At 37.2% G+C, this 13,581-nt stretch overlaps 1 protein-coding gene across 9 annotated transcripts in view; it reads right to left on the minus strand.

The window, feature by feature from the left end:
- Nucleotides 1–13,581, minus strand: part of ryr2a (ryanodine receptor 2a (cardiac)) — a 192,747-nt gene that overhangs the window by 29,897 nt on the left and 149,269 nt on the right. For 8 of the 9 annotated variants that reach the window (XM_071462590.1, XM_071462589.1, XM_071462592.1 and 5 more), the window contains 6 exons: nucleotides 6,161–6,241; nucleotides 5,536–5,624; nucleotides 3,662–3,790; nucleotides 2,968–3,072; nucleotides 2,507–2,588; nucleotides 3–161 (listed from right to left, as the gene is read on the minus strand). In XM_071462590.1, the coding sequence (XP_071318691.1) occupies nucleotides 3–161; nucleotides 2,507–2,588; nucleotides 2,968–3,072; nucleotides 3,662–3,790; nucleotides 5,536–5,624; nucleotides 6,161–6,241 (645 nt within the window). The remainder of the gene's footprint in view (nucleotides 1–2; nucleotides 162–2,506; nucleotides 2,589–2,967; nucleotides 3,073–3,661; nucleotides 3,791–5,535; nucleotides 5,625–6,160; nucleotides 6,242–13,581) is intronic. The other variant, XM_071462593.1, reaches the window with a different exon arrangement.

Here is a 13,581-nt window from a genome sequence, read left to right on the forward strand (position 1 = left end):
GCCTTTTCCGTCAGGGTCATACTCCTTGAAGGCATCAGAAGAGGTCAGGTCTTTCAGTTTGAGGAACATATCAAAGAACTTGAGGATCATCTCCACATTGTTGGAGGACTCCACCAACATGTCCACCATCTGCTTCCCAATAGTCCCATTCACCACATTACCTGCCAGAAGAAAACAGCACAGTTCAGAAAATCACTTGAAGCCAAAACAGAACACAAAGCTTTTTATCCATCCGCAGAAGACACAGCCTTTGTCAAAGTATATACAGTGCATCCGGAAAGTATTCACAGCACTTCACTTTTTCCACATTTTGTTATGTTACAGCCTAATTCCAAAATGAACTAAATTCATTTTTAACGAAAATTCGGGACACAATACCCCATAATGACGAAGTGAAAAAAGTTTGCTTGAACTTTTAGCAAATATTTAAAAAATAAAAACAACAACAAAAAAAAAAAAATCACATGTACATAAGTATTCACAGCCTTTTCCATGACACTCAAAATGGACCGCCACAGAATGATTCTGTTTTTGTTTTTTTTTTCTGTTGTTGTTGTTTTCCCTCTAGTCTATGCTCTCAACGTAATATCGTTCCATTCATTCATCTCCGCATAGCGCTCTTTCTCTGTCATTCTTGGACACACATGGACACACACAGACACAGGCACACACACACAGACAAGCGCGCATATGCCAGCGGTACGCAGGAAAATCAACCAGTGCATCACTGGTGCATGCACACACACTCGTCTGCATACACTCTGCATACAATGACTGACTCCACCGACCGCCACGACACTGTGACACTCGATTCCGCCAACGGTGTCAGTGGAGCACCACAAATTGCTACCTGGTCTGTTTGAAACACTGCTGTCTATATAAGGTCCCATAGTTGACAGTGCATGTCAGAGCACAAACCAAGCTATGAAGTCCAAGGAATTGTCTGTAGACGTTCAAGACAGGATTGTATCGAGGCACAGATCTGGGGAAGGGTACAGAAAAATTTCTGCAGCATTGAAGATCCCAATGAGCACAGTCGCCTCCATCATCCGTAAATGGAAGAAGTTTGGAACCACCAGGACTCTTCCCAGAGCTGGCGGCCTGGCCAATCTGAATGATCGGGGCAGAAGGGCCTTAAGTCAGGGACGTGAACAAGAACCCGAGAGAGGAGAACCTTCCAGAAGGACAACCATTTCTGCAGCACTCCACCAATAGGGCCTGTATGGTAGTGTGGCCAGACGGAAGCCACTCCTCAGTAAAAGGCACATGACAGCCCGCCTGGAGTTTGCCAAAAGGCACCTGAAGGACTCTCAGACCATGAGAAACAAAATTCTCCAGTCTGATGAAACTAAGTTTAAACTCTTTGGCCTGAATGCCAAGCGTCATGTCTGGAGGAAATCAGGCACCGCTCAACACCTGGCCAATACCATCCCTACAGTGAAGCATGGTGGTGGCACCATCATGCTGTGGGGATGTTTTTCGGCAGCAGGAACTGGGAGACTAGTCAGGGTCGAGGGAAAGATGAATGCAGCAATGTACAGAGACATCCTTGATGTTAACCTGCTCTGGACCTTGGACTGGGGCGAAGGTTCATCTTCCTACAGGACAACCACCCTAAGCACACAGCCAAGATAACAAAGGAGTGGCTTCAGGACAACTCTCGTGAATGTCCTTGAGTGGCCCAGCCAGAGCCCAGACTTGAACCTGATTGAACATCTCTGGAGAGATCTGAAAATGGCTGTGCAGTGACGCTCCCCATTCAACCTGATGGAGCTTGAGAGGTTCTGGAAAGAAGAATGGGAGAAACTGCCCAAAAATAGGTGTGCCAAGCTTGTAGCATCATACTCTTGAGGCTGTAATTGCTGCCAAAGGTGCTTCAACAAAGTATTCAGCAAAGGCTGTGAATACTTATGTACATGTTTTGTTTTTTATTTTTAATAAATTTGCAAAAATTTCAAGCAAACTTTTTTCACTTTGTCATTATGGGGTATTGTGTGTAGATGGATGCACTGTACAATGGTTAATGGTAGTCAGTGCTCACTGTGGGGGTGTCAAAGTGCAGCCGGCTTGTCTTAGTCACAGACAATTGATTGAAAGAGCAGTGACCTCTCACACTATTTTGGAGAACCAGTTAGCTTGTTTGGGATAGATATTTTGGCATCACATTTCTCTGTTATCTCTTCACCAAGTCTTACTGTTCAGCTGAAAATCTCCAGATACTCGTACTCGCTGCGTACATCCTGTACTCTCTCTCACATAGATAAATCTATTTCCTTATCGAAAATGATTTTTCTAAAGCTGATTTCTGGCTAGAACAACATTTCATTTAAATATACTGAGGATTATGATTCAAACTTGCCAACCTCTAAGATTGAATCAACACATTTCAATAGGCAGTGCTGAGACCTTTTCTTGTAGAAACAAGCTGACCTTGTCTATTAGCTTTTTCATAAAGCCAAACATGCGTTAAGGTTTAAATCAACTGTGCTCATGAACATAAACCTACCTTCCAGCATTGACAGCAGCATGACCACCATGTCTTTCTGCAGGTCCATCAGCTCCTTCAGTAATTCAATCTGACTGGAGTCCTGTGGTGGAGTGGGGGGCAATGGTTAAAGACTTTTACAGCCACCAACACTTAAACTATTCAACAAAGAAGTATACATGTGATGATAAAAGGATTATATGATTGACTGGTCGTTACAGGTGCTGGGGGAAGTTTGTGGGTCACTGTTTGTTCAGACAAATGCTAACAGAGCATCAGAGGCAGGAGAAAAGAACTGTAACAGCCATTGTTGAGGAAATGCAGTGCACTGGAGGCATCTCAGGCATGAGTGACTCATCAGAAAGCTGACAGTGGAGATGGGACAGGAAATATGAGGAGAGAAAGGGACAACATGCAACAAAGGTCCCCAGCCAGACTTAAACCAGCCTATATACCCCCCACACTTTGTGATCTTAGCTCACCTGAGATAGTTTCATCTGCATGTGAGCGAAGACATGGAGAAAACCAACCACAGCGTCCCACAAACGGCTATGAGCTAAACTCTGCTGGTTGCCAGTGCATGGACCCTTAAACAACATAAGTCACAATCACATCACAGACACTTTACTTAAGGGGAATTTTCTAGATTGAAATATGTTTGAGTGGTTCACTGATACAGTCTTCAGTCTTTCAGTTTAAACCGTTTAAGCCCTCTTTATTAACTTTTGAGAATAATATGTAGGGATGGTTATCATTCAAAAATTTGTGATCTCGATACTGATACTGATACCAACTTGGATACTGATTCTTAATGATACTTTTATTTAATACCAATTAATATCAAATTCATCTTAACAAAAAGAAAATTACAATACACATTATCATAAAAATTTTAGTTTTACTTTAGTTTTATTTTTAAGCTCATTCTCTTTGCACACTCAAACACGATTATGTAAATACATAGCCAATCATCTGCATCATTAGATCTAGGTCTAAGCATGTTGCATGCTTATTGGCTCACTGACACTGATGAGAGTTACATAATTACTCCTTAGGTACTGAAATTTGATATCTGTTTCGATACACAGCCCTAATAATATCTGAAAATTATCTAAAAAGAAGTCAATTCCACATAATAACGACTTCAATAGTGACAACTGCAGTAGCATGTCATACCTGGATATACTCAGTCAGTGTATTGAAAACCTGCTTGGCCACATTTATCGCCTTTGAGAAATTCCTCTGGCCCTGCTCATCGATAACATCTTTCCCAGAATAATACCAGTAGAAATCACTGATAGACTCCTGGAGGGGAGGGGAGGGGAGAAGGAGGGAAGACAGGGAGTCAGAAGAGGAAATGAAAAGAAGAAAAGAATGAGACAGATTAAGTATGAGAAAAGTTAACTGTAGCAGAAACAGAAGAATGTTACTGTAGAACAGAGTGTATAGGGGTCATTGACATGACGTGCATATTTTTGTGTCCGAGTGTATTACTTTCCTTTAAAATAATTTTAATTAATTCATGACATGCATCAATTTATTCTATAAAACTGCTGTAGTTTGACCATGTTTTCAGTACATTATAATAATGTATATATTTTACATTTTGGCATCTCAAACCACCAAAATGTCAGGTGGCGCAACCGTCCGAGTTAATGAACAGCCTGAGAAAAGTATTAAATATGATATTTTAATAATAATAATAAATTCAAAATAAATACTGTGGCATGATTTCATGTTTGAGACCTTTCAAATAAACCAAATTCACAAATATTTATAGTTTTAAAGGTGTTAAGATAATTCAAAAACTTTTGTCCGGGAATTTGTGTATTGTCAAATGTCAGGGTGGTGCAACTGTATACATGCATCTTTTATTCTGAAGTGAATAGTGACAACATCAAACAGGATTTGTGGAAAAGGCTAAAGGTTAAACAGGTGTCTAAGTAGAAGCCTGTTTAATTTGAAATTAGCTGCAAAAGTCAGGTGACACAACTGAATCATCAGGTGGTGCGACCAGGTAAAACATTTATTTAAACCAATAAATGATAGGTTAAAGTGAACAAATGGTTGAAAACTATGAGGTATATAGCTATTGTATAAAATAGATTCATTTGTATATTTATATACAGGTTTTTCTGTATTTAAATGTAAAATTGGATATTAAAAATATTAAATACCTGGCCACTGAAATGCAAGAATCTTAAATTATAGTTAACAAAAAACTCAACCACAAAATAACAATGTGTTAGCCACTATAGACACACTCAGGTATACTTGCCAAAGATTTCACTTAGAATAAATAGAAGGAAAGTATATAAATTTGGTTGCCCCACCTGACATTTTTCAGGTGGTGAAGTTAAAAATACAGTCAAAAAATGAATTTAAAACTTTGAAATGTTGTAACACAAATAAGTCTTGTTGAAACACATTATTCTAATTTCAAAAATATGCATAATATCCATTTTAAAAAGACTTTTTAAAAACATTTTTAAAAGCTTTATTTGTCAATGACCCATAGACAACATGTACTGATTACACAATCAATAAAATAAAAACATAAAATCTGACTAAACAGCAACCAGCAAAAGGAAAAAAAGAGAACTGCAAGTCTTGTTGAATAACAATTTTTTACATGGAGTATAGAGGTCTTCCATTGTGTCTCAAATGAATATGATTATTACAAGGTTGTAACTGTGTTGTGTTGTGCATGGATAGTACACATGAATCTGTCTGACTTGTAGGGGGACTGTGTACATGTGGGAGATAGTGAATAATTAATGGTGGCAAATGCAGAGGACATTGCCCACAGGTTAGGCCACAAAAAATAAAAAACAGAAAATGGAATAACTGTAAAAATAGCCCAAACTAGTAACTTTATGATGATTTTAAAAGAGAATTTCCTTAGATTTTCCTAGAATTAGGCTCGTAAGGGATTTAAGTGAAAATGGCAAAACTAAATGGCAGTTATAATCATTTCAGTTGCAGTTTTGGAAAAAAAACATCTTTTATGATGCTTTATGAGGCAGCAGCAGTGAACCGGAGGAACTAACCTGGACTCTGAGGAGGTAGTCAACAGTAGAGATGATGATGTTGACAGTCGTATTGTTCCCCGTTTGGGTCCTTAAGTAGTTCTGGAAGTCTGAAACATGAAATCGCAAAATATTGCAAGTTTGTGCTTCTAAAATAAATTCAAATGAATAAATACTGTTGTGGCAAAATTTCTGTAAAATATTGCATAACATGTTGTGTTAAGCCTCAGACATCTGAATGAAACCCACAGAGACAAAAACTTCTGAACACGTCTTCATTAATCAGTGGATTATTTAGGACTTGGGAAAAAAAAATGTGTGTTCTTTGACCGTGACATTGACATACTGGTTGAAGAGACACATTTCCAATCCTTTTTTCAAACTGCAATCATACACTCCTTGTTGTAAAAGTGGCAGATCTGAGAGGAAATACCAGGTAAATAATGTCAGCTCAACAGTTTTAATAAGTGGAGTGTGGCTCCAGTGTTCTCACAGTCTTTCAGACAGTTGAGCAGTGCCACTTTTCTCTGATTCTACCAGCAAAAAAAACAGACAAACTCTGTTTAATAAACAAGAACACATCTGTCTGTTATTTCTAGATTGAGTCAGTCAGTAACAGAGGACACACTTGAGCACACTCACTCACCTGAGTTGTGTCCTTCACAAAGCAGCTGCAGGAAGCGGAAAAGGTCACAGGTGAACTCATCGTCCTGCATGACCTTCTCACCTGGTCAAAGAGAAGAAACACACACACCCACACACATACACACACATACACAGCAAGACATACATGCAGACACACATATGCACAAGCACATACAGAGGTATGCACAAACGTACACACAAGAACACGAGCATGTGCAAACACACACGAATGCACACACACGTTCATATAAACAGACACACATACACATAAAAAAGTCAGAGGAGAGAGAAGAAGACAAAAGCAGACAACAAACAGGAAAGAGACACACAAGAAGATGGAGAGTGAAGAACCATTAAAAAGAGATGGAGCTAATGTGACCAAATCCCCTGTGTTCTCTATCAGTCAGTGGAAGGTGTATGGTCATAATACACCATTTTATCTAAAACAATCACACAAACACGCATATATACACACACACACGCACACACGCACTTGGATGAGCAGTGGGCAGCCACAGCACTTGGTGGTGGACTGAAGTGCACTGGTCTTTTAATTGCAGCATTTTACAGTCAGGACTAGATTTAGGCTCTTCTCATGCATTTTTTTTCCCCCTCCGGAGCTGTTGCATATGTGAGAAAGAAAATTTCCATTGTAGATTCTGTACAGATTACAGATACACTGAGGAAGCTGAGGACAGCTGCTCTGACTGTGCTAAAATGCTGCTTTAAACCATGCAAAAGGAAAAGAAGGTCAGAGGAAGGAAGATGAGACACTACACAATAACAACAGAAACATGAACAGAATACATCCATAAAATATGACCACAAACTGGACAGGGCTGAAGGAGGAAAATCTGTAGGTCTGAAACAAGACTGAAAGTGCAATTTTCCATGTTTTTAATGCAGGCTGTTGGGGTGCAAACTTTTATCTTTAGATCAGTCCACCAGGATGTCAGGAGCTTAGGTTTACACATCATGGCCCAAAATGACAGAATTTGTGCAAGTGTCCACTTATACACATATGATAATGGAATCAAGGTTTATAGTTTCATTTTCCACTTAATGAAGATTAGGTTGCCATGACAGCAGGCTAAATTAGGCAGCCTTTAATTCTCCCAATTCATGTCCTCCAACTCCAAACATGATATGCACTTCCTCCAGTGTGTTATATGCTATTGCAATGTCTGACTCGCAATGGATACTTCAAAAACATCAAACAATCAAAACCAACTACCTAAATTCTAACTCCACATCCCCAGAGTTTTTTTCTTTTCAGACTTGTAGTCTTCAGACCAACCAACACTGACTCAAATGACATCACTTCATCAGACCTCAAACAGCGTCCTTTCCATTTTATTTATGTTTTCAAATATGTATTAGTACTCCCAAACACCTGGAAACACACTTGGATGTGAAATATCAGCAGTGAAAAAAAGCACTGAGAAGGCCTTGCATATTTCACCAAGACAATGCCAAATTGCATTCTGCCTGTATTACAACAGCATGGCTCTGTAGAAGAAGAGTCCAGATGCTAAATTGGCCTGCCTGCAGTGACTCATTGAAAATATTTGGCGCATCATGAAACAAAAAATAAGACAAAGGAGACCCTAAACTGTTGAGCAGCTGAAAACCTATATCAAGCAAGAATGGGACATTTCACTTTCAAAAGTCCAGCAACTGACCTCCTCAGTTCCAAAACATTTTATAGAGTGTTGTTAAAAGAAGAGCTGATGCAACACAATGGTAAACATACCACTGTCTCAACTTTTTTGAAACATGTTTCTGGCATCAAATTCAAACTGAGCATACATTTTTCATAAAACAATGCAATTCCTCAGTTTCAACATTTAATAATTTGTCTTTGTTCTATTTCCAATTGAATATGGGTTTACATGATTTGCACACCATTGGATTCTGTTTTTATTGACATTTCACCCAGTGTCACAACTTATTTGGAAATGGGGTTGTATGTAAGGGACTCCCGTTACAAAGGGGTAATATGCAAGATTTCATCAAGATTGAACCATTAATTTTGGATTTAACAAAATTGCTAGCTCAAATCAATGATGTGAGAATTGATAGAATTTGTGGTAATTCATGTCTGTCTGAAATTCCAGGATGGACTGATAGATGGAGAGGGTAAAACTTAGGACTTATCCTCTAAAAAGACACTTTAACATCTCCAACATCTGTTCTACAGTTACTGATGCTATGGCAATAAAACTAACTCTGTTTCGTAGATAGGACTGTGTTTTAGTGCACATGATCATCATTGGATGTTGCTTCAACAGTGTATATGATATGACCTTTATAATTTCCTAAATAACCATGAGTAATCTAACACTATGTTTTTCAATGTCACTTCATTTGTTTCTAAAATTATTAATTTAGTGATTAAAGTAAAGGCACTTTCAGGCTTATTCCCAACAGAGTGATAAACTGGATGAGGGGAATACATTTCTCACAGCTGAACAAAAAAAAAAAAAAAAGAGACCATATTGTGTAAATCTCTGTATTATATGTCTATATGTTTGTTTAGGAATTGTAAAAAAATGACACTTTAATGCTACAGTCCTGGGGTAAAATAAGTCAAAACATACAATCACAAAAAAGGACAGGCTCTTCAAATGAAGTTTTATCACATGAGCAGAACAGTCATGAAGGACACGTATACCGTCTACAGAACACAGCTCAGCCATTAAACAGAGAGAAGAAGGGAGGAAGAAATGATCAGAGTTCACCCTCCTTCATTCATTGAGGAGTGTGGCTGGAAACAACCACTTAAATTCCAAAGTGCAACACTTACAGAGAGTAGAAGAGAGACAGACCAACAGAACAGATGAAAAGGTGAGAAATGAGAAATAGGTAGGGCTGCAATTTCTTTTTAAGAATTAGTTTTTCTGATAAATCATTAAATACTTTAAAGTGAATACACATTCTTTAACATTACATTGTCCTTCAATCATTTTAAAACTATTAAAATGTTATTTTGTTTGTACAAATGCTGAATGTCCTAATATTTTTATCTTTTTATCTGTAAGATCAGTTAATATAGCAGTTCAATAAACCAATAAAAAAATTCAAGCACACCCTGAATTCCTTGCTGTGTGTTGTCTCAGGGTGTTAGTGACTGATTAAGAAGCATGTTATTCAAGTTCCTCTCCAGAACTATTAAACTATGTAAAAATACTCTGCTACAATAAATATTTTGTTTTTCCCACACAACAAACAAAAACAAACAGGAAGCACATCTTTGCTTACTTCCTCATTGAGAAATCTGGATCAGGCCTTATGTCCCCATCACCACTACTCGTGTTAGGTTGACAGGTGAAACAGCAGCAACCTCAGATGAGGAGTCTGTTGTGCACCAAAATGAGCAATTAGCAGACATATCAGAACGGTTAGTACAGTTAGCATCTTTTATTTGTTTATGCTGTTTGTTAGCTCACAACTGGCAGTGACTGACATAGTGTTAGAGCAAACTCTTGCTTTCTGTATAAACAAGGTTTCGGGTTTATTTTGCCTTCACTGCAGTTCCAAGATGGAAATATGCAGTCATGGAGCAGACTGCTTATTTCAATCATGATATGTCATTAGCTAAATAACTAACCAGCTTGTAAGACCAATAAACTTGCACCATGTATGCACATTTTATGCTAGTTTGCTTATCACATGCATTTATTGGTTGTTTCTGTTTAATGTATTTTCAGAGTAACTTAGTTCCTGCAAAGTCTTAAACCACAAATTTTCAGATTACATTCAAACAGAAATGAGGGTTCCTATGAATGTTTCACACCTTCCAAATTGTTCACAGTGGAAATCTGTATTTATCATTCTCAAAGGAATTTTAAGTCGAAAACAACTGGACTTGGTTATTTGTCTAGGAAAACGTTTCACCTCTCATCCAAGAGGCTTCATCAGTTCATGCTCCCATCTGACCAGGCTGGGACTGGTTGTCCAGTTGTCTGATTTAAAATTCCTTTGAGATACTATGACCTGGACAAATGAGAATATTCACAGGCTTATTGTATTTATCATTGTATAAATTGGGTAATTTGATATTATCTCTGCAAACAGGCCATTGATTTTGATTAATGTTATGCTATACTATGTTAGGCAGGATTAACTAATTTTCTAGCCACTTGAGGGAGCGCAACAACTTGTAAACACAAAAGAATATGTGTCAACAAACAGTTGCACCCAGCTGACACACAACATTAGCATTCACATGGAATGGTGTTTGTGTCCGCCTGATGAATGTAAGTCCAATATTCCGTCTCTTTTATTTCTGTTTTTGGTCTCTCTGTAACTGTTCGTCTGCTATTTGCTGCTGAGCAGGTAGTGGACAGTGGCTTTTCACAGCTGTTTCTCTGAAAACAGTTGCATGCTGCTGCACAGGTTGATGAGAGCGCAGAGACAGAACCAAAACAGTAACATTGTTGGCCATAAAACCTGAACAGTGAGCTGACAGAAGCTAAAGCTGGGGGTAACTGCAGGTGTAGATACACTGTTCACATAGACATTTCATCCATTATTATAAAAATGATGATGAATGTCGCTTTAATGATTCTTCAGCTTAATCTGCTTTTTTTGGTTTGGATTTTTTGTATTCATTGCAGCCCTAAGAGAAGACAGAGAGAGTGGCTGAGAACACAGAGGGGATCATACACTTCACAACAGAAAACAACCAGCACAATAACCATCTCCATTACTGAGACACAACAATTAGCTGACTTTAGGTGAACTACATGACTGAGAGGGTGTGGGTGGAGGATGAGGGTGAGGGAAGGTAAATACTCATATTAGTAATATTTAGAATGTGCCAGATACTGTACAAATCCTGAGAGGGAGGCATACGTGGGTTATGTTTTAGATGGCAGGTTAAGGCAATACAGCTTACAGCTACAATTCTACAACTTCTGCCTGGACATGTCTAGAGATTTAAATCTTAAATTCCATATAGTAGATTCAAAACAAAACATCACCACCACTTTACTATTGTCACATAGAACATTTTATATCATAACTCAGAAGTGGACTAAGACTTTAAACATTATGAGAAGACTCAACTACAAATCCGACCAGAGAGTGACTTGTAATTGGTCTATACTGTAAAAAAACAAAAACAAACAAACAAAACAAAAAAAACAAAACAAAAAACAAAACAAAATAAAACAAAAACAAAAAAGAAAAAAAAAGAAAAAGTTAAAATGGTGAGGGTAAGGCAGAAAAGTAGCTACAAGCACAGAGCTGGTAAGGACGAGGTTTGAAGGTCTACACTCAGGACCTGGACAGAACTGACACAACAACTAACCAACTGTAGAGTAAGAGCAAGAGAGAGACCAACCAACACACAAGAAAATGGCAGAAGGCATAATTACCACGCTCATGAGTGATGACTGAGGAAGGGAAGAAAGTGCAGTAAACCAAAATGAGAAAAAGGAAAACAGGGGGAAGAAAGAAAGAGAGAAAGAAAGTAAGAAACAAAGAAAGAAACAAAGAAAAAGATTACATATAGGGAAAAGAGCTTTAAAAATTCCCAATTCAGCTTTTTGGTCAACATGGAACAAAATAATAGAAGACTAGATAACAGAAAACATGTACAGCTGAGTAAAACTTAAAAAGAGTTGCCTAAAATATATAACAACAAGACCTTGTGCTTTTTTTGGTTTTTTTTTTCCATTTTGATTTTAGACGTGCATCAACGTTGAACCTGTTCTGTTAATATAACCTTTTAAAATTAAGAGTTTCTTACAATGAGGATGGTATGAGTTGAACATTGTCAGACGTAGTTGGTACCATGACTAATTATATATATATATATATATATATATATATATATATATATATATATATATATATATATATATATATATATATATATATATATATATATAAAATTGGTGCAGTAATGAGTGACGCAATAAGCCAGTTTGGAAAACAACTGTTGTACAATATAAATCAATGCATTAATGAATGTAGTAGAATGAACACCTCATTATGAATATTATGACCTTTCATATGCAGTAAAAACATTTACTGTTCTCAGTAATAAAATATGGTCAGATGTTCTTTTCTTATTTTCTCCATTCACAGTTACACTATAATATGTATTTACATTGTGTACTTGCAGTGAAAACCAAGAATTAAAGTATAAAATATAAAAGTATTAATGACGGTTTAAAAAAAAAAAAAAAAAATTATGTACTGACAGTACATAATTACGCAGCAGTGATTGGAGTTAATATATGTAGTGACTATTCCATGATCAACCAGCACAGAGTGCATAAGACTCAACAATAATCAGGGAACAATTAATATGGAGTAATATAGAAGACTGTAAACTATTATCAACATTATATCCAACATGGTTAGTTTTTTGTTTTTTTTTCATTTTTGTTTCACAAGGTTTCCTGTGAATTCATAGCCCAAGATCTGACATAACCAATCATGGTTGGGTGTCATATAGCAGTCTAACGTAACCCCTGTTATGAGACACTTTGCTAAGGTACTTGTGGCTAGCGAGCCATGTAGCCAGCTGCACTGAGATAAACAGCTACAGTAACTTCTGAGGCTATTTAAAGTTCAGTGTCAATGTTAATAGTCCTACAAAGTGTGTGAAACATTTACAGTCTCAAACACTTGGTAGGACAAAGTTTGTTCTCCCAATAATTCATTGTGGCCTCCTCCCTGAGGGGTTTAATGGTGGGATAACAACATCACTCTGCTCAGCTAATTACAGAAGAGTATTCCTGTGCACAACCACAGAAGACATGTATAAATGTGGTGAAATGACAGTGTGAAAAGAGGTCAGAAATGTTATATACTGTAACAGATATTTAGGTTTTTTTAAACCACAAATTACTGAAAACAAACTGCTGCACCTATTATAACATGACAATTTATGTACCAACAATCACTTTATGATTACCTCTTCTTACCCATTACTAAATAAGTTATGTAATATGCAAGTTATGAATGCATAACTTTTAAAATCTACTTGTACAAAACAGTCAAACAAACAAATGAGAGTTTCTTCCACTGCTGTAGGCTGTCTACATGAAGTATCAGTATGCAATCTAAAGGTTGACCGCGAACATTTGTAACAAATAAATACATACAGAAGATGTAACAGGCTAATCATGAGTACATACACATGTACACCAGGACTCATTCTTGATAATGCATAGGAACAACAGGTAGTACTGCATTACCACTTGGTAAAAATTAACAAAACACTGAACCAAGTGATGACAGGATAAGTGGGACAAAGCAAAATAAAGAAAGATGATTTGACAGGAAAAAAAGAACCTTCATGTATCAAGAATAACAAAATACAAAAGAGTATATTTCTTCTGGCAAAAATATTTTAATGATCACTTTCTACCATGCCAGAACATGATAATGTCAGTCTTTTCATTG

Source organism: Trachinotus anak, unplaced genomic scaffold, assembly GCF_046630095.1.
Source record: "Trachinotus anak isolate AG129_WGS33_773 ecotype Australia unplaced genomic scaffold, CSIRO_AGI_Tana_v1 ptg000025l, whole genome shotgun sequence".
Lineage (NCBI taxonomy): Eukaryota > Metazoa > Chordata > Actinopteri > Carangiformes > Carangidae > Trachinotus > Trachinotus anak.